Source organism: Bactrocera neohumeralis, unplaced genomic scaffold (assembly GCF_024586455.1).
Source record: "Bactrocera neohumeralis isolate Rockhampton unplaced genomic scaffold, APGP_CSIRO_Bneo_wtdbg2-racon-allhic-juicebox.fasta_v2 cluster09, whole genome shotgun sequence".
NCBI classification, from domain to species: domain Eukaryota; kingdom Metazoa; phylum Arthropoda; class Insecta; order Diptera; family Tephritidae; genus Bactrocera; species Bactrocera neohumeralis.
The window spans coordinates 19,256,161-19,281,235 of NW_026089622.1; the positions used below are offsets into that span (position 1 = coordinate 19,256,161).

A 25,075-nucleotide genomic window follows, 5' to 3' on the forward strand; every position below is an offset into this window, starting at 1 on the left:
AGAAGGTTTTTTATACCCCGACCTCCCGGGGCACGGGGGGGAGTTCCGTCATTTATTCCCCCCCTGACCACAGCCCTCGGCACGGGTACCTCGACACCGTGGCGTAGGGTGGTGTTGGTTCGGGTGTCCTCATACTTCCACAATAGGAGATGAGCGTAAAACCTAGGGTTTATTCATCAATATCACTATTGTGGGAATTATGAAGTGTCCCTCTTAGTTCGTAAGATTAGAGTGCGTTTCCTTTGGGATGCACACTTTACTCTTATTTAAGCCCCTTCGCCACGACAAGGCGACCAACTTCAAAGGAGTCAACAAGTCATATTTTAAGATACTTTTTCTGACATAATCAATGTTCCTTCAGGCGTTCCTCAAGGTGGCCATCTTGGTCCAATTCTGTTCTTATTATTTATTAACGACATATCATCTGTTGTTAAGTTTTTCAAAAGTTTTATTATATGCTGACGATGTAAAACTTTTTAAAACATATACTTCAAACAGTGAAAGATGTCATGACTTAAACAACCTAGTTTCTTGGTGTGATAGAAATGACATGCCATTGAACCTTAAAAAATGTAAAACGATGTGCTTTTCACGTAGAGCTGTAGACCCTACCTCATACGCAATACAAAACTTTAGGTCGGAGCAAGTATGCAGTTGTGTTGATCTGGGAGTAACTATGGACCCCAAACTAAATTTTAATCTTCACGTAACTTCCTCGGTTTTAAAGCTACAGGCGCTCTTAGTTTTGTTAGCGTTGGTCTAAAGAATTTAGAGATCCGCTTACCACAAAAATTCTTTTTATATCTCTGGTGAGGCCTATATTGGAGTATGCTTCTGTGGTTTGGAACCCTAGTTACCAAGTCCATTCGGATAAGTTAGAGTCCGTTCAAAAACAATTTTTACTTTTTGCCTTAAATCATTTGCATTGGGATTCCAGTTTAAATCTTCCCCCTTACATTAACCGTTTAAAACTTATAAATCTCCCGACACTCGCTAGTCGTAGGGAGATGCTTGGTATAATATTAAAACTCATGAATGGGTCAGTCTGTCATCTCTCCTATCTGATATTAAGTTTAACGTTCCAGCTCGCCCTACCAGGCAGTTTAGACCCTTACTTTTAAAATTTTCTGGAACAAATTTTGAGTTAAACGAACCATTCCGCCGTATATGTCATGATTTCAATTTTCATTCCAGCACATTTGATCTAACAGACTCACTCTTTACCATTAAAAAAATTATTTTATCTACTCTTAACAAGTAACATTTAAAACTAATAAAATTACTTTAATCTAATTCTTAATTTCGGCTGTTGAAATTTTTGTTTCTGTAGCTGAGCAGCTTAAGATCGCAACGCTTAAAACTCTCTTGCCTTTTATGACTCGGCTAATTCCGCTCGTTCGCGGATTGCGCCCCTCGCGTCGGTTGGGCGGGAGGAGGGTAATCGTTGGGTATTATTATTAATGCTTCATTCTAAAATACATCACGATGACAATGTGAGTTAAATTTTGGATGCTTGTCTGCGGTTTAAGTGATGCCCTGAGTATAAATTTTGGTATCTCCATGGAACTTAGTACTCTGAGGAGGTTGGTGTTGCAAATGGACCAAATTTCGACCAGATTAACGCGGTGTAGAGTACCTCTGGGTAACCAGTTTTCGGAAAGTGGGCATAATCCCGACATAAATAGATTTTATCAAAATAACTTAAATTAACTTAATTCATCATACGATGTTATAATTGCTAGAATCAGATACTAATCACCCTCACCCCTTATATATAAGTTAATGTGAAAACTGCTGAAAGTGCATTCACTCGGTAAAATCAAAAATCAAAGGCACAAAAATGTACAGTGTAGATAGATGGGAATGACTTCATTTGAATTAATATAACAACTGAACAAATAGTATATATACTACTATAAGCAAAAAAAATATTCTTCAAAATCTAAGTCTGTTTCCGGCCCGTAAGCGTATATACAAGACTCATCGCCAATAATAATACGTTTTAAGATATTCTGGTAGTAGAAAGCATTGTTTCACAGACGTTAACTCGACGCTGTTTTTCGAAAATATTTAATGATTTTTCGAAATGGTTTTCACTGATCTTTCCGAAATTCCAACGATGTCCATAAGATCTCTGACTGTTAATCTTCGATTCTCAAGTACCAATTCCTTGTCTGCTGGCTGAATTCGCTGAAATATGTCAATGTCCTCGTATAACTCGTACAGCTCGTCGTTACACCGATCAATCATCAAAGGACCATAAATCTTTCGCAGAACCTTTCTCTGGAAAACTCGTAACGTAAGACACTTGCTCACGACAAAAAATTATCACTGAAGGTCCTTACCAACATTTTGAACGTTTAGACACCAGAAAATTTATTCTGCACTCATCGTAAAAATCGACGAATGCACTATACTTCAGAAAGGCAAGTGTATACTAAACACTAATTATTATTTTGATGTGACAATTGGCACAGATGCCTGTGACAGTCACACCAATCTAAAAACAAATATTTCGAGCGAATTTTAAAGTAAAAAGGCTTACTATTTCTTTCTCACAGTAGTATATACATACATATATATCCTTTAGTTTTTAAATTTTTGCATACATTTATTCATATAATTCATTTAAATTCAATAGGATGTATGTCGGTGTTGTGTATTTTACTCCAAGAGAATGTCGCGGCATGTGGAATCTCAAACAACGGAGAATGATTTATTTATTGTTTCAGCCGAATGGTGTTTTGCAATCAATAACATCGACTATATTAGACAAAGTTTACCTACATTCATTACGGTTTGTATATTTTTTTTTATAATTTCTTCAATTAAAATTTGTACATAAATTCATTTAATTTCTATAATATTACTTTATTGTAGGAGCTAGAAACAGATGGTCTTATAAAAAAAATTAGTGATTTCCGTACCAACCTCGACGCAGATCGCTGTGCCTCCACGATAAATAGTTTAATTGAAAATGCATTGGATACTCAAAAAAATCAAATTTTAGAACTCATTGATATTGTTGGCAGGAAAATGGCTCCTTCGATTAAACGATTTCTAGCTGAAGGTGCTGAAGTTTTACACGAAAATTCCAATTCCATGGAAAAGCTTATGATGTATATGGAATCATCTTTAAAAACATTATATAATACTTTAAATGAAGTTAACTTTGCTCGGATTTTAGATGCTATTTGGACCGAACTTTCCGTTGTGATGTACGATCTTATACAATCAAATTTAGATGTGAGTAGGACAAAATACTCAAAATATTTATTTTTTATATTTAAGTGACTTTCCCTTGTTTTGAAAACTTTACTTGTTTTTGCCCGAATACTAATATATTGTATTTATAACACCTGAATTTAATCAGTTCTTTATCCCTGACTGATTTTAGAAAAACTTGCGGTTATTATACCCTAAAAGTCGCTAAACACAAGTCACAGGTCTTATAAAAAAGCTCTCCTCTTACATATTTGAGATTGGCTGACTTCGAAAACGTCGGTTGCTATTTATATGAATAAGGCATAATGTTCTTTAATGCATCGGAAATATTTCTGACATTTAAAACGCATAAACCGGCAGTCGATGTGCAGTGACAGAGAAAGGCGCGCATCACAAATAAAGTTGATGCTTTTTGACATTTTCTTTTATTACGTGGGCGGAGTCAGTTTGATAAGCTTCTTATTAATTTATACTAAATTTGCATTCAATTCAGAAAATAAGGAAAAAAGGACAAATGATGGCAATATACATATATATATATACTTTTCATACATAAATTTGACCGATATTCGTGCTTTTATTCTCGATAAAAAAGGGAGGAACTATTTATTTTTAATTTATATCTTTACACGCTCGTAAATTTTTTGCGAAATTAAACTGTGCAGTGAAAGTGTTCTACAGTATAACGTTAAATTATACAACGTATAGTTTTCAATGTTGTTTTACTTGCATACCGTTAATGTATAAATACTGTAGGCATTTTGTACCCATACTTTACTTTAGTTGGTTTTACTACATGAGCAGCCTTTGGTCCAGCAATTTTAGTTAATTTGTTCTTGGCAGTTGGCCGACCGAAATTTCCAAAATCATTATAAGTAGTATATGGTAGCTGGGGTAATGCGATGATCGAGTTTTACCTATTTCCTACATTAGATACTATCAAGATCAACTTCTTCCAATTGTGGCCATAAAAAGTTGGTTATCATCGATCTATACCACTCTCCATTAACAGAAACGGTTTCAAAAGAAGAACGGACCGATGAATACACCAGACCAAAGACCGCACCAAATTGTCAATTTAGGTTGTTCATGAAGAGTTTGTGGATTTTTGTTTATTTACCGCACCACTCAGATAAAAGTGAGCCTTATCAGAGAAGAGAGATGTTTTTAAAAATCGTTACCATTTTCAAGTTGTTCCAAGGCAAAATCAGTTTCTAAGCGAGAAAAATTTTAGAAATAAATTCATAAACAACACAAATAGCGCTCATAAGTCAAAACTTTCTGAGTATATACTATACAACATAATATATAAATATATATATTACATATTTGATAAAGTTGTTAGTTGCCAAATTGAAACATTAAGGTTGACAAATCCCGAAATACGAGGCCATGTAGGCGTCATTGAACCAGAGTTCGCAAATACTCATCACTGAGGAGTAAAATTTTTATCTTCCTCCTCAGTACAACACAATTGAGGAGCAATAAATTTTGATTTCCTCAATTGTGAGTTCAAAGGAAAGAGTGCTCTTCTAGAATATTTCTCTTTAATACTTATCTTATCTTTTCGCTCTAATATTTTCCGCATACGTACGTGCTCCTCAAAATAATACTCCTCACAAGAGCGCTAAGTTTCTTTTTCTCATCTCAGGTTTCAGCACTCAGTATTTTGTATCGCTGATAAAGTCAGTTATGCAGCAGAGAGTGCACTTGAGCAATTTCTTATTCTCTTAGAGAGTATGTATATTTATAAATTTATGTTAAAGTTTAATTGTTGTTGGTGTAAATATTAACAGTTTTGGGTACATGCATGATTAACCGTTAATTTAAGTTGTATTGTAAGTAGGTAATTAATCAGGAAGACGATGCAAAAATACTGTTCTCTAAGTGAATTTCTCTATACAATGATTGTTTTTTTTTGTCATCGGTTTTTCCATACTCGGCATTTTTTCAGTTGTCATTTTGGATTAAGACGCATTGCAGTTTTGTTAGCTTAAAATTTTATAAGTTAAAAATGGGCAGCTTTAGCCAAATTAGCCGAAGTAGTTCTATCTGTTCCATGTAGTCAGACTTCAGTGGAACGTGCCTTTAGTGCTCTTTCGTTAATTTTAACTAAGCATCGTTCCAGGCTCAACGCACAAAATATCAATAATTTGCTTTTGATAAGGTTAAATGAAGAACTTTTTAATAATATGAATTTTTCTTAAGGTAATTTTTCATCAAAAAATTATCAACTTTATTTATTGAATTATTTGTGTTCTTTTTTTATTGAAATATATACATGTTTTGTTTGTTTTAATAAATAAGTACTTACTTAGCACGTTGTATGTACAAATACGGAAAATAACTAAATAAAAATTTCAGTGTCTATTCTTTATTTGTAAACTAGCTGACCCCGCAACCGTTGTCCTGCGTGAAATTATGTGTTTTGAAATGAAAAAAAAGTTGAAATTATGTTGTGTCGAAGATGATTTATTTTCGATTTTTTACATTTCTTTTAATGTAGCGCAGCTTAATAAACATAATTTTTTGATTTCTGTTCTGGTGCGTAAATATACAGAGAAGATGGGTTTCCAACTCGTCAACACGCCACATATGTATATCTGGCCGTGTGAAAAACATAGCATTTCCCGATTTCCTTGTGTCCTGTTGATTGTCAACGCAAAGGCAATTTTCCCTGGAAATTGAATACGTTCGAAGGCTGTCCCTTGTATTCGATAACTGCGTCATAATCAGTCGGGTTCCATTACTCAGTTTCGGCGCATGAAGATTGTGAAACATAATAATGACAGATCCAACTTTGAGACGCAAATGATCCTGGGGCATACCAAGCCTCTCCAAAGAATTTGGAAAGTCCACTGGATAATTTACGGTTTCGTCTTCCTTGTCAAGACGATCGATCGATTTATATGAGCGCAAACCTCCCGGAATTTGACTTTGAATCTTCCAGTTTAAGTCATTAACATCGGTATTTTTGGCAGCTAAAATTGCGCGTGCACTCAAGCAAGCATTTATGATAATTTGGCGAATGTTCGGACAAACATTCGTGATGAGTTCATCTTCCGTTGAAGTGAATTGACAAAAGAGAGGTGAAATTGATATCAAACCACTGGAAGTTTCAACCGAAATTTGCCCATTTCCAATTCTTAGCGAATACAATGTAAAATGTCATCGGCAATGTCATTTTTTCGTATCCCATAATTAACGCGAATTTGAAGGCTGATATGTCAAAATGATCTTCGCGAAAAGTATGCGAACTTCAGTGGCATGCGAAGGAACTCTTGCATTGTCCTTCGTCTCTTTCCAGTGATTATCATGTTCCAGCAAATGCAACTGCTGGCATGCTTCTCAAAAAGTTGCACACACTGTACCATTCACAATACGCAATGACTTAAATGAAGTTGAACCGCGTGACTCACAACGGTCGGAAAACTTTCATGAATAGCAAAAGAAAATATCCTACAAAGCGCTTTATTGCGGTTCACATATCGACCCATTTGATACTGCTGATCTCATATCGTTCAAGGCCAATAACCGCTATGTTGCTTTCTTTGGTGACGTACTTGCAAACGTATTTGATCGATTTCACCAATCTGCAATATTCAACATTGACATGAGTTTTGAATGTGAATTAGACAGAAGTGGTGAATATGGTACGATCCATGTGTTGTCAACTTCGATGTGTTGTTAACGTCGATATTCACGCCTCTAAATGCTAAATGTTCTGCCATTGTCGTCTGGTGACCGACGCCGATATAGTGAATATCCATCATTTCCCATTTCCGTTTCCGAAAGAAAAGCACATGAGTAGTGTTTCGTGCATTTATTGTCAGACATACAAATCAAAGTGGGATTGTAAGGTTCGCTAGGTCCATGAACCATATTGGTTTTCACCACTTCGTATAATTCTGGATCTATCTCTGAATCAGGAATTTCCGCTGAAACGATTTCATCAATTTGATCTGATGTAATCACCATCCGCATCCAAAGAAGAATGTGTGCGTGCGGCAAACCTCTTTTTTGTTACTCAAGAGAATACATTCAGCATCTAACAGCACCATATATACCATAGGTTGCTTCAAGATAAAGACCATCAAACATCGCAGCTATTGTTTAAAAAGTCGTGCTGTGATATCGTTACGATCGCTAGCTGATTGACCGCGATCCATAATTCCGCTCGTATGTCATCGCATTTTGGGAGTACTCCTTGCCTTTCCTTGGGCTGTCATACGTTGATGGCAAAAAGAACGCCGACCAATATTAGCGCGACCTCTTCGTGGCTTCGTAACAAATTTCAATCTGTAATTGATCACTTCGTCTGAAACACACATAAAGTTTTCACTGAATAATTTTCAATAATTTTTCCTTTGCATGGAAAATGTTACTTTTTTTAATTGTCCAATTTTCCGACTTCTCCTCATGAAAAGTATAAGGTATTTTGTTTCTAAACCTTTCCCGATCCACAACAAACAACCTTTAAAAATTTCATCAAGGTTGGTTCAACCGTTCTCTTAGTGTTACTAACAAACAAACATTCATTTTTATATAACGTTTATATGGGGAAAAGGAAAGATCTGTTTTTAGGGGGTTTCCGGAAATTATTCGAATTTTTATCGCCGTAAAAACCATCTTTGAACTTCAACGAACATTTAAGAAAAAGAATTGGCCAAATTGGTCCAGGCGTTATTGAGTTATGCGCGTACATTCAGTTTGACGATTCATTTTTATTCATATAGATACCTCTTATATGCTCCGCTTGAGAAGAGAATATGATTCCTGTCTTCCGTGTAAGGTTGGAGTCAGTTGAAAACTTTTAACGCGTTTTCTGGCAAATCGATTTTTTTGACTTATGCCGGTCTTGCAGCAAATGAGCGATATGTATATGCTTTTGCTTTTTTTTCTTTAAATAAGAGACAATACTAATGAAAAGTAAATAAGATGAGTTTTATTTTTCGCATCACTTGAACACTCAGAGCGATAAAAATAAAGATGATGCGTTAGGCAAATAGTTATCTTTTAAAAATGCTCGCTCATGCTAATATATGAGTGAGCCAAATACGTGAGTAGTTTTTGTGATGAGAATGTTAGTTAAGCTTGCGCTCCTGAGTATTTGAAATGATGTTCTCTTGCGGAAAATTACTCATCAGAGCAAGAGCGTATTTTGATGGTTTTACGAACTCTGCATTGAACCACAGTTGGCGTCCTACGAAGTGGTAGTGTGCGTAACTGAATATAAATAATACACAGCTCAAAACGTATACCGATGATCAGTGTCAATTTCCGGTAAAAACATTTTTCGCTTTAATTTTTAACAAGTCCCAAGGCCAAACCTTCTAATTCAACCTACGAAAAGAATGCTTTACTCATGGTTGGGATATTGCCACCACGAAATAAAATAACATCTAATATCGTTTACAGCGAAGCTCTGACTCAATAATTTTAATGGCTTTTGTTGTCCGCAAAAGCTTTGTACAACTTTTTATAAACATTAGAAATAAAAATAAACTAATCAAATATTAAGAAAACTTAATAATTCCAAAAAAAATAATAATAATAATAAATAAGTAAAAAAAGGCGTAAAAAGTTGTGAGTTAAAATAGGTTACATAAAATAATTATTTAAAACGCATGTGAAGCCTGGTTTAAAAATCGAATTCAATTACTAAAATTTTCCATTTATACACATTTTTGAGATTTAATAACGAAGTGTTTTATAAAGTAACTAGAGGATCCGTCCACGCTTTGTTGTGACTGACACATAGTAATACTTTTACTACCATCTTTATGATTTCTATTAGCTAGATTATAACTATTAGTTAATGAGATATAGCATTTTTTTGAAGCAACTTGTGTTAGATTACAAAAAAATGTATCATAAATAAATTTCGTGTGTTAATAAAGCATTGCTTTTTGGGGGGGAAATACTGTTGAATTTATGCTCTGCACCAGGGAAACCAACCGCTGAAAAGAAGTTTGCTAAGTTGGAAAAAACGAAATGAGCACCTAAAGACGAGAAAGCTATGCTAAGTGGGTGCCTCACAAGTTCATAATCTAACAAAAACACCGAAATGCTAATTCTGAGAAGTATTTGAATGCTCTTTAATTGTATAAAAACGAATTTTTGCGTCGGTGTGTGACATGGCTTCATCATTTTACTCTGGAGTCCAATCGAGAATCATTCTAGCGGATTGCAAGTGATGAACCGGTTCTCAAGCGTGAAAAGACGAAAAAGTAGGCCGGCATTCATCGATCTATTACTGAGCCAATTATAATCCATTACACTGCTTATTGGGTTGCAGTTCTATTCTACTATTCCCAACATTTAGCAATTGTATTATTTTTAAGGAAGAATCAGAATCACTTCATCGTTTCCGTTTAAATATTCCTCGTTAGAGATGCGCTATTTATAGGCACGCTACCCCGGCCGCACTGTGCCTTATATTCCTTCCTCTTCTTCCTCTTTAATCAATCTATGTATTAAAAAAATCGCATCAAAATCCGATTGCGTAGTTTTAAAGATTTAATCATACAAAGGGACATAGGGACAGAACTTTTGTTTTATACTATGTATTGATGAATATTCGCAAAAATAATCAGCGAAGCGCATTTAGTGAGATTAACTTGCTCTTTGTTAAATTTTCCAATTCGTGAAATGGCACAACAACAATGCAAATGCAAGCAAATTATGATATGCACCAAAACCCATGTATTTTTCCCCTTTGCACATAGCGAAATAATTGCAACTTTCTGCCAGCTGTCCATATTTTATATTCACCTATTCATTTCGCTCATATTTCTGTTTCTGCAATAGGGTGTTCTCGTGGTTTGCATTTTTATACTCACCTAACGGTTGCTTGGACGGGACAAAAACTGAGTCGAATAGACGCCGTCGCCGAGTCCTGTCATTCACCCCGGTAGATGAACGTCTAGCCACAATCCGCATCAAAGTGATGTTCTTCAACATATCACCCATGCCCTGACGGAAGAGAAAAACGATGTGACCAATGACGCCTTCTATGAGCGCTTGAAGCGCACCCATGAGAGTTGGCCTCGCCACGAAGTCAAAATCGTGCTTGGCGACATTAACATCAGGGTGGGCAAGGCAGGCATCTTTGGCACAACTGTCGATAAATTCTGCCTACACGAGGAAACATCCACAAATGGGAAACACAGAAATAGAGATATGCTGAAATGCGTGAGTATGAAGAGCTTGCCAATCTGGCCGACAGGGGTAATGCTCGACCGGAGAATGGTCTTGTAGAACCCCCAGGGGTGATCCGATGCTCAGAGCGTAAAATTATATAGAGATCACTTCTCCAGCCTGCTGAATGGAAATGAAAATATAGCGCCAAGAGAAGGCAAACCCGATTCCCCAATTGATGACGATGGAGCAGACGTTCCATTGCCCGACCATGAAGAAGTTCGAATAGCAAATACCCGTCTGGAGAACAACAAAGTGGCGGGGCCGATGAATTGCCGTCCGAGTTATTCAAACACGGTGGCGAAGAACTGATCAGGAGCTTGGATCACCTTTTTTATAGAATATAGTCGGACGAAAGCATGCCCAACGATTGGAATTTAAGTACGCTCTGCCCAATCCAGAAAAAGGGAGACCCCACAATCGGCGCCAACTACCATGGGATAAGCCTCCTCAACATCACGTTAAAGGTTCTATCGAGCGTATTGTGAGAAAGATTAAAGCCCACCGTCAACGCACTGATTGGACCTTATCGGTGTGGCTTTAGGCCTGGCAAATCAACAACTGACCAGATATTCACCATGCGAATATTTTTGGAAAATACTCGTGAAAAGAAAATCGACACGCACCACCTCTTTGTCGATTTCCAAGCTGCTTTAAACAGCACGAAAAAGAGCTGCTTTTATGCCACGATGTCTGAATTTGGTATCACCGCAAAACTAATACGGCTGTATAAACTGACGATGAGTAACTCTAAAAGCTCCGTCAGGATCTGGCAGGACCTCTTTGAGCCATTTAATACCAAACGAGGTTTCAGATAAGGCGACTTTTCGTGTGACTTTTCAACCTTCTTCTGGAGAAAATAATTCGAGCTGCAGAACTAAACATAGAAGGTACCATCTTCTGTAAGAATGTACAGTTGCTGCGCCAAGCTGCTTTAAACAACACGAAAAAGAGCTGCTTTTATGCCACGATGTCTGAATTTGGTATCACCGCAAAACTAATACGGCTGTATAAACTGACGATGAGTAACACTAAAAGCTCCGTCAGGATCTGGCAGGACCTCTTTGAGCCATTCAATACCAAACGAGGTTTCAGATAAGGCGACTTTTCGTGTGACTTTTCAACCTTCTTCTGGAGAAAATAATTCGAGCTGCAGAACTAAACATAGAAGGTACCATCTTCTGTAAGAATGTACAGTTGCTGCGTCGTTAGTTCTGCTTTCTACGGAATGGATAAAGAAACAAAACGTATGGGGACTAGTGGTGACCGAGACCAAGACGAAATATCTCCTGTCATCAAACAAACAGTCGTCGCACTCGCAACTAGGCACCCACGTCATTGTTGAGAGTCATAACTGAAGAAGGACCTGGGTTCGGTTGGAATCTGCAATTGGCGCCACCTTGCGAAAAGAAGAAACGACTGGTGCGCTGTTGGAAACTCGGCTATAACCGCATAAGCGGCTTCTACGCCAAATTTTCAAATTGAACTATAACTGTTCGTGCCTCTACATACGGAATATGTGGACCCAAAAAAAAAAATGTTATAAAATTAATATCGATAAATCTGTGAGATTTGTTATTGAAGTTCGGACCCAATTTTTTCTTAACAATAGTATGCCTGTACGCTAAAAATGGGTTGAACGGGATGTGGGCTCTTATACGCCATATATCTAATATTGGGTAGTCGAAAAGATCTTATCGTATTTCTAATCAAACTTCAAACTTATTTTTTTTTTATTTATACTAACAATAAATAAGCAAATATGTACCATTTTGGTCGACCACCTTTTGCCATTTCTTCGCCAGAGACATTTTTCCATCAGTGTAAAACTTTCATCAGTGTAAATCCAAATTTCAAAATTTGCAGAACGGAAGCGAGCGAACAATTGTTGTACTACACGAACTGATACAGCAACGTCTCCGTAGACTTCACAAATTTCATTGGTGGCATAATGCAATTCCTTCCTCTGCCCCCAATATATAATGATTTTCGGCTTTCCACCTGACTTTAAACCGTTGATGTTGCTTGGTCCTTGGTTCCTTGGAAACTATGTGATTTGCCACTTTGAAATTGGTCTAGACTTTTCTATTTTTATACATTTAATATATTATATATGTATAAAAATGAATCGAAAAATGTGTTTCTAAGCGCATAACTCAACAACGCCTGGACCAATCTTGCCGATTTTTTTTAAATGTTCTGTGAGGTTCAAGGATGGATAATTGCCGGAAAACCCCTAAAAACAGCCCTTTTCTTTTTCCCATACAAACGTTATATAAAAATGCATGTTTGTTTGTTGGTAACGCTAAGAGAACACTTCACCAATCTTGATGAAATTTTCAGAAGTTGTTCGTTGTGGATCGGATAAGGTTTAAAAATAAAAATACCGTATACTCTTTATGAGGAAAAGTCGGAAAATTGGTCAATTCCAAAAAGTAACTTTTTTCAATATAATTTTTTTTTTTTTCAAATTTTTGTTTGTTTTGTTTTTCATTATTTTGATTTGTAAATTATTTGAATCGTTCAATTTCGGCCGCTTGCTTTTTGATTCCGGCTATTCAAAAGAAAAATTATTGAAAATTATTCAGTGAAAACTTTATGTGTGTTTCTCACAAAATGGTCAATTACATATTGAAATTTGTTACGAAGCCACGAAGAGGTCGCGCTAATATCGGTCGGCGTTCTTTTCATCACGATGTCACAGCACGACTTTTCAAACAACAGCTGCAATGTTTGATGGACTTTATCTTGAAGCAATGCATGGTATACATATATGATGCTGTTAGATGCTGGATGTATTCTGTTGAGTAGCAAAAAAGAAGTTTGCCGCCCGCACACATTCTTCTTTGGATGGGGATGGTGGTTACACCAGATCAAGCTGATGAAATCATTTCTGTGAAAATTCCTGATCTAGAGATAGATCCAGAATTATACGAAGTGGTGAAAATCAATATGATTCATGGACCTTGCGGACATCACAATACCACTTCGGTTTGTATGTGTGACAATAAATGCACGAAACACTATCCAAGTGCTTTTCTTTCGGAAACGCAAACTGGAAATGATGAATAGCCACTGTATCGGCGTCGCTCACCAGACGACAATGGCAGAACATTTAGCATTCAATTTGGAGGCGTGAATATCGAAGATGACAACACATGGATCTTACCATACACGCCACTGTTGTCTAATTCACATTCAAAACTCATGACAATGTTGAGAATTGGAGTTTGGTGAAATCGATCAGCAAGTATCTAATGAGTCAATACGTGAACTTTACTTACTTTTGCAATTCATGAAAGTTTTCCGATTGTTGTGCGTCTTGCGGTTCAATTTCATTTGAGTCATTGCATGGTGTGAATGGTGCAGTGTGTGCAACTTTTTGAGAAGCATGCCAGCAATTGCAATTGCTGAAACATGATAATCACTAGAAACAAACGATGGACAATGCGGTAGCTACTTCGCATGCTACTGAAGTTCGCACACTTTTCGCGAAGATCATTTCGACATATCAGCCTTCAAATTCGCGTCAATTGTGGAATACGAAAGAAATGACATTGTCGAAGATACATATTTTACATCGTATTCGCTAAGAATTGTAAATGGGCAAATTCCGGTTAATACTTTCAGTGCTTTGATATCAATTTCACCTGCCTTTTGTCAATTCACTTCAACGAAAGATTAACAATACGTAACTGCGATTTTTTGAGAGCACGCGCAATTTTAGCTTCCAAAATCCGATGTTAATGACTTAAACACGAAGATTCAAAGTCAAATTCCGATAGGTTTGCGCTCATACATATCGATCGATCATCTTGACAATGAAAACGAAGCCGTGAATTATGCAGTGGAATTTCTAAATTCTTTGGAGAGGCTTGGTAGGCTGCAGCATCATTTGCGTCTCAAAGTTGGATCTATCAATATTATGTTTCACAATCTTCATGCACCGAAACTATGTAATGGAACCTGACCGATTGTAACGCAGTTATCGAATGCAAGGGGACAGCCATTTCAGTTCAAACGTATTCAGTTTCCAGGAAAAATTGCATTTGCGAAGACAATCAACGGGACACAAGGATAGTAGCTAGAAGAGTGTGGCATAAATCTAGAAATGCTACGTTTTTCACACGGTCAGCTATACGTGGCGTGTTCACAAGTAGGAAGCCCTTCTTCTCTACACATTTACGCACAAGAACGAAAATCAAAAAAATGTGTTTATCAAGCTGCGATACATTATAAAAATGTAGAAAAATCGCAAAAAAGTTTTAGTTGGTAATTTTTTTGCACTTTCGCATTGGGTAGTTATAAGATTTTTCATGGGTTGTCACGTTGGACATTTTTTCAGAAATACGAGCGATGACTTCTCAGCTGTCTATGGGAAAATTTTGTGTACATAGAACCGATAAGCAATTAGAAACATTGGATTGAGGTTGCTGTATTGTTAGTTGTCAAGATTTTATTTTTTGATTTTTAATACCGATTCAGTATTGTCTTGAATCGGATGAAAGATCGAGTGCAGTATCGTATTAAACAGTAACTCTCAGCAATGAATTAAGTGAAGGAAATAAATGTCTTTACCCCCTTTGAGCGTGTAGCTTCTGCAGGTGTACATGAACTTTTATTATCTGAAATTATCTTTGGTACTTTAAGCAACTGAGTTGTTTTAGGTTTTTTTGACTCTGATCTCATTTAAAAGTTATGTTGAAAAAAATTTAATTTTCTCAGTGCAGATTTCCTTATATATGTACTATGTATGTAGGCCATGTGATATAAAGGTCACGGAATAAACTAGTACATAAGTGTTTTTTTTTTGGAGTATCCTATAAAATCCTGTGAGAACTAAATATCTATACAGAATTTAGCCCACACAACCCATAAAGGCACACCCTAATGTTTACAACACAACGGGAAAACCACGCCACTTCTAGAAATACAAGAAGATTGAAGAACCAGACATGCAGATGATATAACAACAAGAACGCATACGCAGCGGTAAAAACACGCCACGCAAACAATGCAGCGGGATAACCACGAAGACGGAGAAATCAGACAAGCAGATAGAACAACAACAAGCATGCATACGCAGCGGTAAAACCACGCCACTGCCAGCAACATACGCCGTCCCAGCAACACACGCCATCCCAACACAACATGTTGCGAATGTTTTAGCACGCAGCACAGGCTTGCTGGGGAGTTAGGTGACCGATGATCAGGGAGTCAGCACGGGACTGTGACAGCGTACGCACGCTTATCATCAGACTACGCAGTGAGTTTATCCTCTGGCTAGTCTTGGTACCCTGACTTGTGAACGCCGTCTGTTAAGGGTGAGCTTGGTAGTGAGTTTATCCTCTGACCAACTCAACCTTTAACATCGCGGTCGCTAACGCAGTCTTCCGTGATCCGGGATCTTTACGCGGCAAAGTAATTAAAAGGACCGTCGGCAGAAGTAGCCGGACGTAGTCGTCGTAGCACGCGAGTGCTAACGTGTACATCAGGACAGCGTCATCGAAGCCTACACGAGCGCCGGCAGAAGTAGCCGAGCGTAGTCGTCGTAGCACGCGAGCGTCAACGTAACACGCCACACAGAACCGTTACCCTGACAGCATCGTCCCCGGGCGACGACAATACAACGCAGAAGACTATTCTGTAACAAAGTAGATTAATATATGTACATTACATTTTACATATTAATATAAGTAAGTTGAATGAAATAAAGTACGATTCGCAGAGGAGCCCCAGTATCTACAAATTTATTGTAACGAACCCTGGACACGGCGAGTATACCTCAGCAATTTATACTTGTAAGAAGCAGGGGCAGAAAAAAGCTTCGTTACAATCCTTATGATTTAAGTTTTTTAATACGCTTTTATTAGCTTCACTTGTATGTAAGTATGTATGTATGTATGTATGTTTGTAACTTTTTTAACTGGTGCTGAAACCTAGAATATTTGAGCGACACTGTAGGAAGGCGATACCTCACCAAAAAGATGCGCTTAAAATATGCAACATCTATATAAAACTAGTTTTGGTGATATTTGAATAGCATACTGAGTTGGGCGTCGACCGTTCATAAGATTCAAGGTTGTACTAGAGAACGTATATCGTATATTTATAAATATACGTTCTCTGGTTGTACAGTAGATCATGCAGTAATTTATCTGGGCTCTCGACTGTTTGTTGCTGAACAAGTTTATGTAGCACTTATGCGTTGTAGATCTTTGGACGGTGCTCGAATTGAAGAACTAGACTGTTCAAAGTTGACAGGGGGTTTTACCTTGCAACATTGAAGCTTTAGAAGAAATGATTCTATTAAGAAGTAATAATTCGTAAAATCGTCAATAGAACTTAGACGCATATAATAAACAATTAGTCGATGAAAGGTTACGAGTAGATATTAAATGCTGCCTAATTATCGATTTACTTAACCCATACTACATGTCATAGTTCATATTTTAACAAATTTGGGGTTTCTCACATCAAACTAAAAAATTAAAAATAAATATATGTATATGTATATATGTATATATATCGAGCATTCCACGCTTTTCTCACAATAATGCAGGAATTATTTTTCACCTTTTAGTTTGATATGTTTTAAAAGCGTGTTTTTTAGTTTTTTTAAACTATATTTATTTCTAATATTTCTTAATTTTGCTGACTACAAATTAAGTTTGTTTTTATCATTTCATAGTTTTATTGATTATAATTTTATTTTGTTCTTAACATTTCTTAGATTTTTTGATTATAAATTAAGATAACTTCCTCTATACTTGATTTATTTATTGTGTATGACCAAGGCAATATAATGTAAAAACTGTTACCGTTGTGTGTTGTTAGGGTACACAGGTTTCTTACAAATAGTGCAGTGATCTTATGTTTTATGAGAAATTAAGATCCGGCAAACGTAAACACCCGCCGAAGTGCTTCTGTATTGCTCGGACAATATTAGCTGACAACTGATTTTTTGGCAAGCATTTTCTACGCGTTATTTCATCCTGAACAAGGTCTAGTCCAAGATATTCGAGAAAAGCCTACGCTTATATGTTTTTTAGGCGTTCCAATTAGGGTGGATATCGGTCCATAAAATGTAGTCATTTAGCGCCGAGACATCCACAATATTCGAGAAAATAGCTAGGGGCCAATGAGTAGTTTTTCACTTGCACGTATACGTTTCGGCACAATTCCGATTTCTTTGGCGCCGCGATTTGAAGGTACCGTTGGAAAGAGGAAGTCCTCCTGATTAAAAAATATATAGGTTATAGGTACCGCAGACGCTTAGTTTACGAGATATTGGACCTTACAGTTGAAAAATTCCGAAAATTCGAGCATTTTAACAAACTATTTTACCGCATTAAACACACTTTACTCACATTTTTCACTTCAAATTAATTAATTTAAACTATAAACTTTTAAATAAATCCACATTTTACACTTTTAACAGTTTTTTTTACCGAAGAAACCTTTATTTTAAAAATTACATTTTACACTCGTAAGGAACATCATGTGTGTGCTAAAATTACGACGAAATGGAGCGCTGCCATGTGATAATAAGGAAATTCGCTGAAATGCCTTTTTTCCCAAAAATTCCTCTATCCATTCATATGGATATGTTCTTTATTTAATTTAATGAAACAAATATGTAATATTATATACTAATATTATATAATAATATTTAAATATTTTATAATGAAAACTCAAACTTTGCTTGAATATTAGTGCAAGATAACCAAAAAATATAACCACTTTATAACGAAACTCAATATATTTTTTTTATTTTAACGCAGAAAGGAATACTATGCGAAAGTACTTCAGTGACCCCGGGTATTCGCTCGACCAGGGTTATTTTTTTAAAGCGCGGCCGAAGGCCGCCAACGCAGAAAGGAGTACTACGCGAAAGTACTTCAGTCAGCCCGGGTATTCTCTCGACCAGGGTTATTTTTTTAAAGCGCGGCCGAAGGCCGCCAACGCAGAAAGGAGTACTACGCGAAAGTACTTCAGTCAGCCCGGGTATTCGCTCGAGCAGGGTTATTTTTTTAAAGCGCGGCCGAAGGCCGCCAACTCAGAAAGGAGTATTACGCGAAAGTACTTCAGTCAGCCCGGGTATTCGCTCGACCAGGGTTATTTTTTTAAAGCGCGGCCGAAGGCCGCCAACGCAGAAAGGAGTACTACGCGAAAGTACTTCAGTCACCCCGATATGATATAAATTTTACAATATTATTATAGATTTTTACTTATTTATTTTTATTAAACATAACTCGCATATTATACATATATATATAGTATATATGTATACATATGTATATATTATACATGTGTATATATAACAAGTTTTCATAACTCAATATTATAACTTGAAAACTGTTGGAAAGTATTTTTTATTATAATTAATATAGAAAAAAGAATCACACAAAAGAACAAACAAAGAAAAATCGTTAAGAATCCTACAAATTTGGTGTTTGAGATGTGGCAACGCTCGTTTTCCTCATAATTGTAAACAATCTAGCCTTTGCAACGATGAGTGTTCTAAGTGATTTTTAAATTAATAAATATAGGTAAAATATTACAAAATAAAAGTGAAATGTGAACTTATTTCATTCCTTAAAGTGTATATTTAAATATAACAAGAGAAAAATGTGAAAAAATTTAGAGAAACATAGAGAAATAACATGTTTTCTTAGTGCAAATTTTTGAATTTTTAAACGTGAATATTTCAAAAAATATTAGTTATTTTTACATTATTTTTGGATATTCCTCCTCTGGAGAAGCTACCCTATCCGCACATACCCCATTTATATGGAAATTCGTTGTTTTTACCCCGCCGCCAAAGTAATCGGAATCGTGCCTACGTTTCTACTAATTTGCTCCAGATTTTATAGAATTATAAAAATCGATTATTTCCAGCAACTTTTAATAATGGTTTTCAATAATGTTTTCGTTATGATGCAAAGTGTTCAATATATATATTTTATATTTTTAAGTTGTCCATCGAAGAAAATACGACTGCTTAGTACTAGTAATCGTCTTAACTTTTGATTAGTGCCACAATCCGGCCAAAAGTGCTTATTATTTCTCACAATGTTGGTGAACTCTAAAATGTTTTTTGTTTCGGTGTAAAGCACAGGTCAAATGGTCCTTTCATATTTGATATTCGGTGCACCGCATATACTGTAACCTCGGGGTGTCGACGAATTATATTTTCTGTTCTGGCTCTAGTCCATCAGCATCAGCTTCAGCAATACTTTCTCCTTCAGCACTAGCAATGTACTATTCAGTTCCAAGTACAACTTTCTGTCAACGACAAGTCTGCTGAATCAAATAATAGTTCATTGAAATAAAATAGAAATATACAATCAAAATATTCAGCGATGCTCGGTTTCGTTGCATTTTGAAAAATATCTACAATATCTGTCTTTAACACAAAAATTAATTGGACAAATAGGCGCAAAACTTCCACTTGACGCTTTAAACAGCTGATGGTCACTGAATGGCCATATGTTGCCCACACGTTTGTTTTTATTGTGCCACATTTTTTTATAACCTGTTAAAAAATAAATACGCAGGAATTCGTAAAAGAATTACCAAAATTGTTTGTCTCTTATGAAGTAGATATAAAAAAAGCATTAGAGGGTCACTATGACTTTATGGTAACAGAAGGGATAAGTAAGAGCTTTACTACCAATAAAATTAATAAAGCGATGATAACAAGATTTTTTAATTCAAATTGAATGACTTCAACAAGAGTATTTCGTATTTATTGATACCGGTTCATACCTGTTTTATATAAAAGTTTTGTCACCTAACGGTTGTACGTATCATATAAAAGAAATCATCACGTTGACGAGGTCCGTCCCTGCAAGCTGTAACTTGAGTAAAAATTGAGATATCTCAAAGAAACTTGGTATGCGGATTCCTTAGTACAAAAAAAAAATACGAGTTCGTAAATGGATGTAATCTGGCACAGGGGATCGCATTAGCTAAGGACACTTGTGGGTACAATTTGTTTGAAAAGTGCGCATAGCTCCGCCCTCTAATACATTTAATGTACGCATCTCCTAAACTTAAGGAGTTATACGGAGTTGCGCGGCTCAAAAATAACGTTTTTTTACGATTTTTTTGTGGAAACAGCTTTTATTTATTAAGTACAAGTGATAGTAATTCTGAAAGAGCACACTTTGAACAATATAATTGTGTATTACTCGTGTCAAAATATTGATGTGCACCGCCTCTGCGAATGATGTCCCGAACGTCCTCCAAAAAAAGGCGCTCGGCGGTGAGCAAGATTTCCTCGGTTTGGATTATCAGAAATAAAAAAAAAGTGAATTATTTTAAAGGATAGATAAATGCAGGTATTGAACGAAGGAATAAACAAAATTTTAATTTTTGACAAAATGGCGGCAATTTGAAAAAAATTTTTCGTTTTCGATGAAAATTTTCGCTCTAAATTGTCAAATAAAAAGAATTTTTTACATTTTATTCCTTCGTTCAATACCTGAAGAATGTATCTAAAAAGATTGCGTTAAAATTTCAGCCCGATTAGTTAAGCCATCTCTGAGAAATCTTGCTCACCGAATCTGAATTGACAGTTTTGAGATAAACGCGTTTAAAGTTTCAGAAGTAGTTTACACATAGGTAAATTTTGTGACGTGGCCTTACAAATTCAGGTATATCTCCGAAAGTATTTGTCAGATTGACAGAGAATATACTCAAATACATATATATATTCCGAAAATGAAAAAAAAAAACGATTTTTTTGAAAATTCCAACTGCGTCTAACCCCTTAAAAGCCAAAACAAATAAATTTTCTCAGCGCTAATATGATAAAAACTATAAAAAACAAAATCTGTTCAAGCCTCTAGATACCGAATACATGGACTCCAGTATCTATAGTTGACTTTTGACCGAAAATATCGGTCAATGTGTGAGATATACAATTGCATTTCATACAAAGCATTAGAAATTCTGTATATCTAATATGGGTTGAATTGGGTCAATACTTACCTGAGCTCCCATATACCTGACAAAAATATTTTCGAACTTCCAGGTGATCTTGTGCTGGAATTATCAGTCAATTTTTGAGTTATATCAATGAAAATTACAGCACTGTTATAAGTTATAGAACTCCAATTTGGCACAGGGTATCGCAGTAGTAAGGGACACCTGTGGGCAAAATAGTTCGTAAAAGTGAGCCAGGCCGCTCTCTAGTAAGTTCAACGTACGTAAATCCTTAACCACCAAAGCTGCAACAACTAAATTATTATTAAGACCGTTGTGTAAAAATCGATGAGATCGGTTGATAACCCCGCCTACTCAGCATATAACGGTACTGTTAAGAACTACTAAGACATTAAACTTTACCACCGAGATGGAATGGGAGGGCATATCTCGGGCCTGCTCGACCGATTTTAACCAAATTCGGCAGATAAATTTCTTTGATACCCATACAGTGAGTGATAGTTAATATACTTGAAAAATTTTTTTCCAGGGAAATTTTATGTAGGGATTAAATTTTTTTCTAGTTGTCTAGTTGTATGTTCCGTAGTAACATTGTAATGTATTCAATTAATTACTTTTTTTTAGAAGTGTAGTGACCTCGATGCATCTATTTCATCATGACTTATCGTAAATCGCTTGCAGGGAAGTACAGAAACAACGAAGTAGAGAAAATATGCAATTGAGTAGATCACGATATGTACATTGCGGCCACGCACAACATATCATTCAAACTTTTCAAATGTTGCGCATATTTAGCGGTATCGAATTTTTATACTCTCGCAACAAAGTTGCTAAGGAGAGTATTATAGTTTTGTTCACATAACGGTTATTTGTAAGTCCTAAAACTAAAAGAGTCAGATATAGGGTTATATATACCAAAGTGATCAGGGTGACGAGTAGAGTTGAAATCCGGATGTCTGTTTGTCCGTCCGTCCGTCTGTCCGTCCGACCGTGCAAGCTGTAACTTGAGTAAAAATTGAGATATCATGATGAAACTTGGTACACGTATTTCTTGGCTTCATAAGAAGGTTAAGTTCGAATATGGGCAAAATCGGTCCACTGCCACGCCCACAAAATGGCGGAAACCGAAAACCTGTAAAGTGTCATAAGCCACAAATAAAGATATTAAAGTGAAATTTGGTACAAAGGATCGCATTAAGGAGGGGCATATTTGGACGTAATTTTTTTTGGAAAAGTGAGCGTGGCCCCGCCCCCTAATAAGTTTTTTGTATATATCTCGGAAACTACTATAGCTATGTCAACCAAACTCTATAGAGTCGTTTTCTTCAGGCATTTCCATATACAGTTCAAAAATGGAATAAATCGGATAATAACCACGCCCACGTCTCATACAAAGGTTATGTTGTAAATCACTAAAAAAGTGCGTTAACCGACTAACAAAAAAACGTCGGAAACACAGGCTCTTTTTTTTTAAATTGGAAAAGGGGGTGGCGTCGCCCACTTGTTGACCAAAAACCATATCTCAGGAACTACTAGACCGATTTCAATGAAATTCGGTATATAATATTTTCTTAACACCCTGATGACATGTACGAAATATGGGTGAAATCGGTTCACAACCACGCCTTCTTCCAATATAACGCTATTTTGAATTCCATCTGATGCCTTCTCTGTATAATATATACATTAGGAAATGAAAATACAATTCAATACTCAAAGTACACAAATTAATCTAATCTAATTAATTTTACAGCAAAATAAAAATGCCCATGATGCTAGTGCTGCGTATTTTCTTAAGTTTGTATAATAATTGTATTATTATGTAAGCTTTTATAAAATAAAAAAAAAATAAAAAAAAAATGTAAATGACGGATAATGAAATCTATCTCTCTATCTATTATCACTTTATCATGCGAGAGTATAAAATGTTCGGTGACACCCGAACTTAGCCCTTCCTTACTTGTTTTATTTAGAAATAAGCTAGTGACATGTTATTTATCAAAAATATTAAAAATTAAAAACAAAACACATTCAATTATAGACAACCATTTGAAAGTTAGAGAGGCTTATAAAATGTCCTCGAAATATAAAAGCGCGACGAAAAAATTATATTTTTTATTTTCTAATTTAATTTAATCTATACTATAATTAAAATTAGTATTTCTTTGGTTTTATTTAAATTGAAATACAAAGTTTAGCAGCGTTATTTATTTTAAATCAATCAAATCGAACGTTTTGTATCAGCAAAGAAAAGCGATTATTATTCATTAAGCGATAAATCAAGGACCACAATTATAATTAGGTAGTATAGTCTAATTCGCTTCTCCTTACTAAAAACATAAAAATGTATTGAGAACGTCCCGAAGGAGCGAATTAGGAAATTACCGTGAGTTCTGATATATATGTAAGTATATACGAAGATAAAATATGGAACTCGAACTGATGTCGCTGTTACATTTACTACTGTAGATGGTGAACAACCATTTGAGAGAAAATTCAATAGAAAATGGTGTGATCAATATTGGATATATTTTTGCGTCCCGCAAGGTGTACGGACGTGTTTTCTAACTCGCTCCGTGTATTCAAATTGTGAAAAAAGTAACCAATTAATAATAAAAAAATAAAAACAAACAATCAACAAAAAAAAAATAAGTGCTCACAAATTATTATTTATAAACATAAGCAAATAGTGCACGAAATAAATAGATAAAAACAAAACAAAAAAAATAATAATAAAAACAATACTGAGTGCTTCGCAGCCTCACCAGCAAGGCCGTAGGCATTCCCTAAATGCCTCCTTCAGCTTTGTCGACCCAACAACAACAACAACTACTGGAAATAAAAGGGTAACGGCGATGATGAGTCATCGCGACGATCAGCAGAAAAGGGAATGCAGCAAAGAACGCAGTCAGCAGAAGCAGCAGAAAACAACAATCGGGCAACAACAAATGCACTGACAGCAACCAGTCTGCAGGTACCAGCAAGCGCACAGGCAGCGAAGAAAATTACAACGCAAGGTGAGAACTTAATAAAAAAAAGGCCCGTCTGTACAAACAGGCATTGACCTCTACGTCAATATAAAAAGGAAATTAAGTCCTTCAAAGGCAGCGGTCAATCCAAAAAAATTTCAAAGCGGCACACCAAATAAAAATAAAACGGAAGTTTTAAATGGCAACAGATTTGCCATACTAAGCAATGGTTCAGACGACGATGCGAAGGGTACCACCACAGTCGTTAATGCCAAACCACCTCCAATATATTTGCGCGAACGTAGCAGTAATACCCTTTTTGCGAAATTAAGTGAAATTGTTGGCACTAACAATTTTCATATAGTGCCTTTGAAAAAAGGCAATATAGACGAAAAAAAAATTTAGTCGTACACTGAAAAAAGTTTCATGGAAATAGTTAAATTTTTGTCAAATAAAAACAAAAATTATTATTCGTATCAACTGAAGAGCTCTAAGGGCCTAGTTGTTGTAATCAAGGGTATAGAGTCTGCCGTAGACTCTAGTGAAGTAAAAGAAGCATTGGAAGAATGTGGTTTTGGAATTAAAACAGTTGTAAATATATTTAACAGAAACAAAGTACCTCAGCCAATGTTTAAAATTGAGTTGATGCCGAACTCAAATCAACTTAAAAAAAATGAAACACATCCAATATATGTATAATTTGAAATATTTGCTGCATCGTAGAGTAA

At 35.9% G+C, this 25,075-nt stretch overlaps 1 protein-coding gene across 9 annotated transcripts in view; it reads left to right on the forward strand.

The window, feature by feature from the left end:
• LOC126764041 (protein unc-13 homolog 4B) overlaps nt 1-25,075 on the forward strand; it is a 324,201-nt gene that overhangs the window by 146,445 nt on the left and 152,681 nt on the right. For 2 of the 9 annotated variants that reach the window (XM_050481776.1, XM_050481770.1), the window contains exon 10: nt 2,881-3,246. The exons of 6 other annotated variants lie outside the window; for them this stretch is intronic. In XM_050481776.1, coding sequence (XP_050337733.1) covers nt 2,881-3,246 — 366 coding nt within the window. Of the gene's footprint in view, nt 1-2,641; nt 2,798-2,880; nt 3,247-25,075 lie in introns of all 9 variants that reach the window. One more of the 9 variants, XM_050481769.1, reaches the window with a different exon arrangement.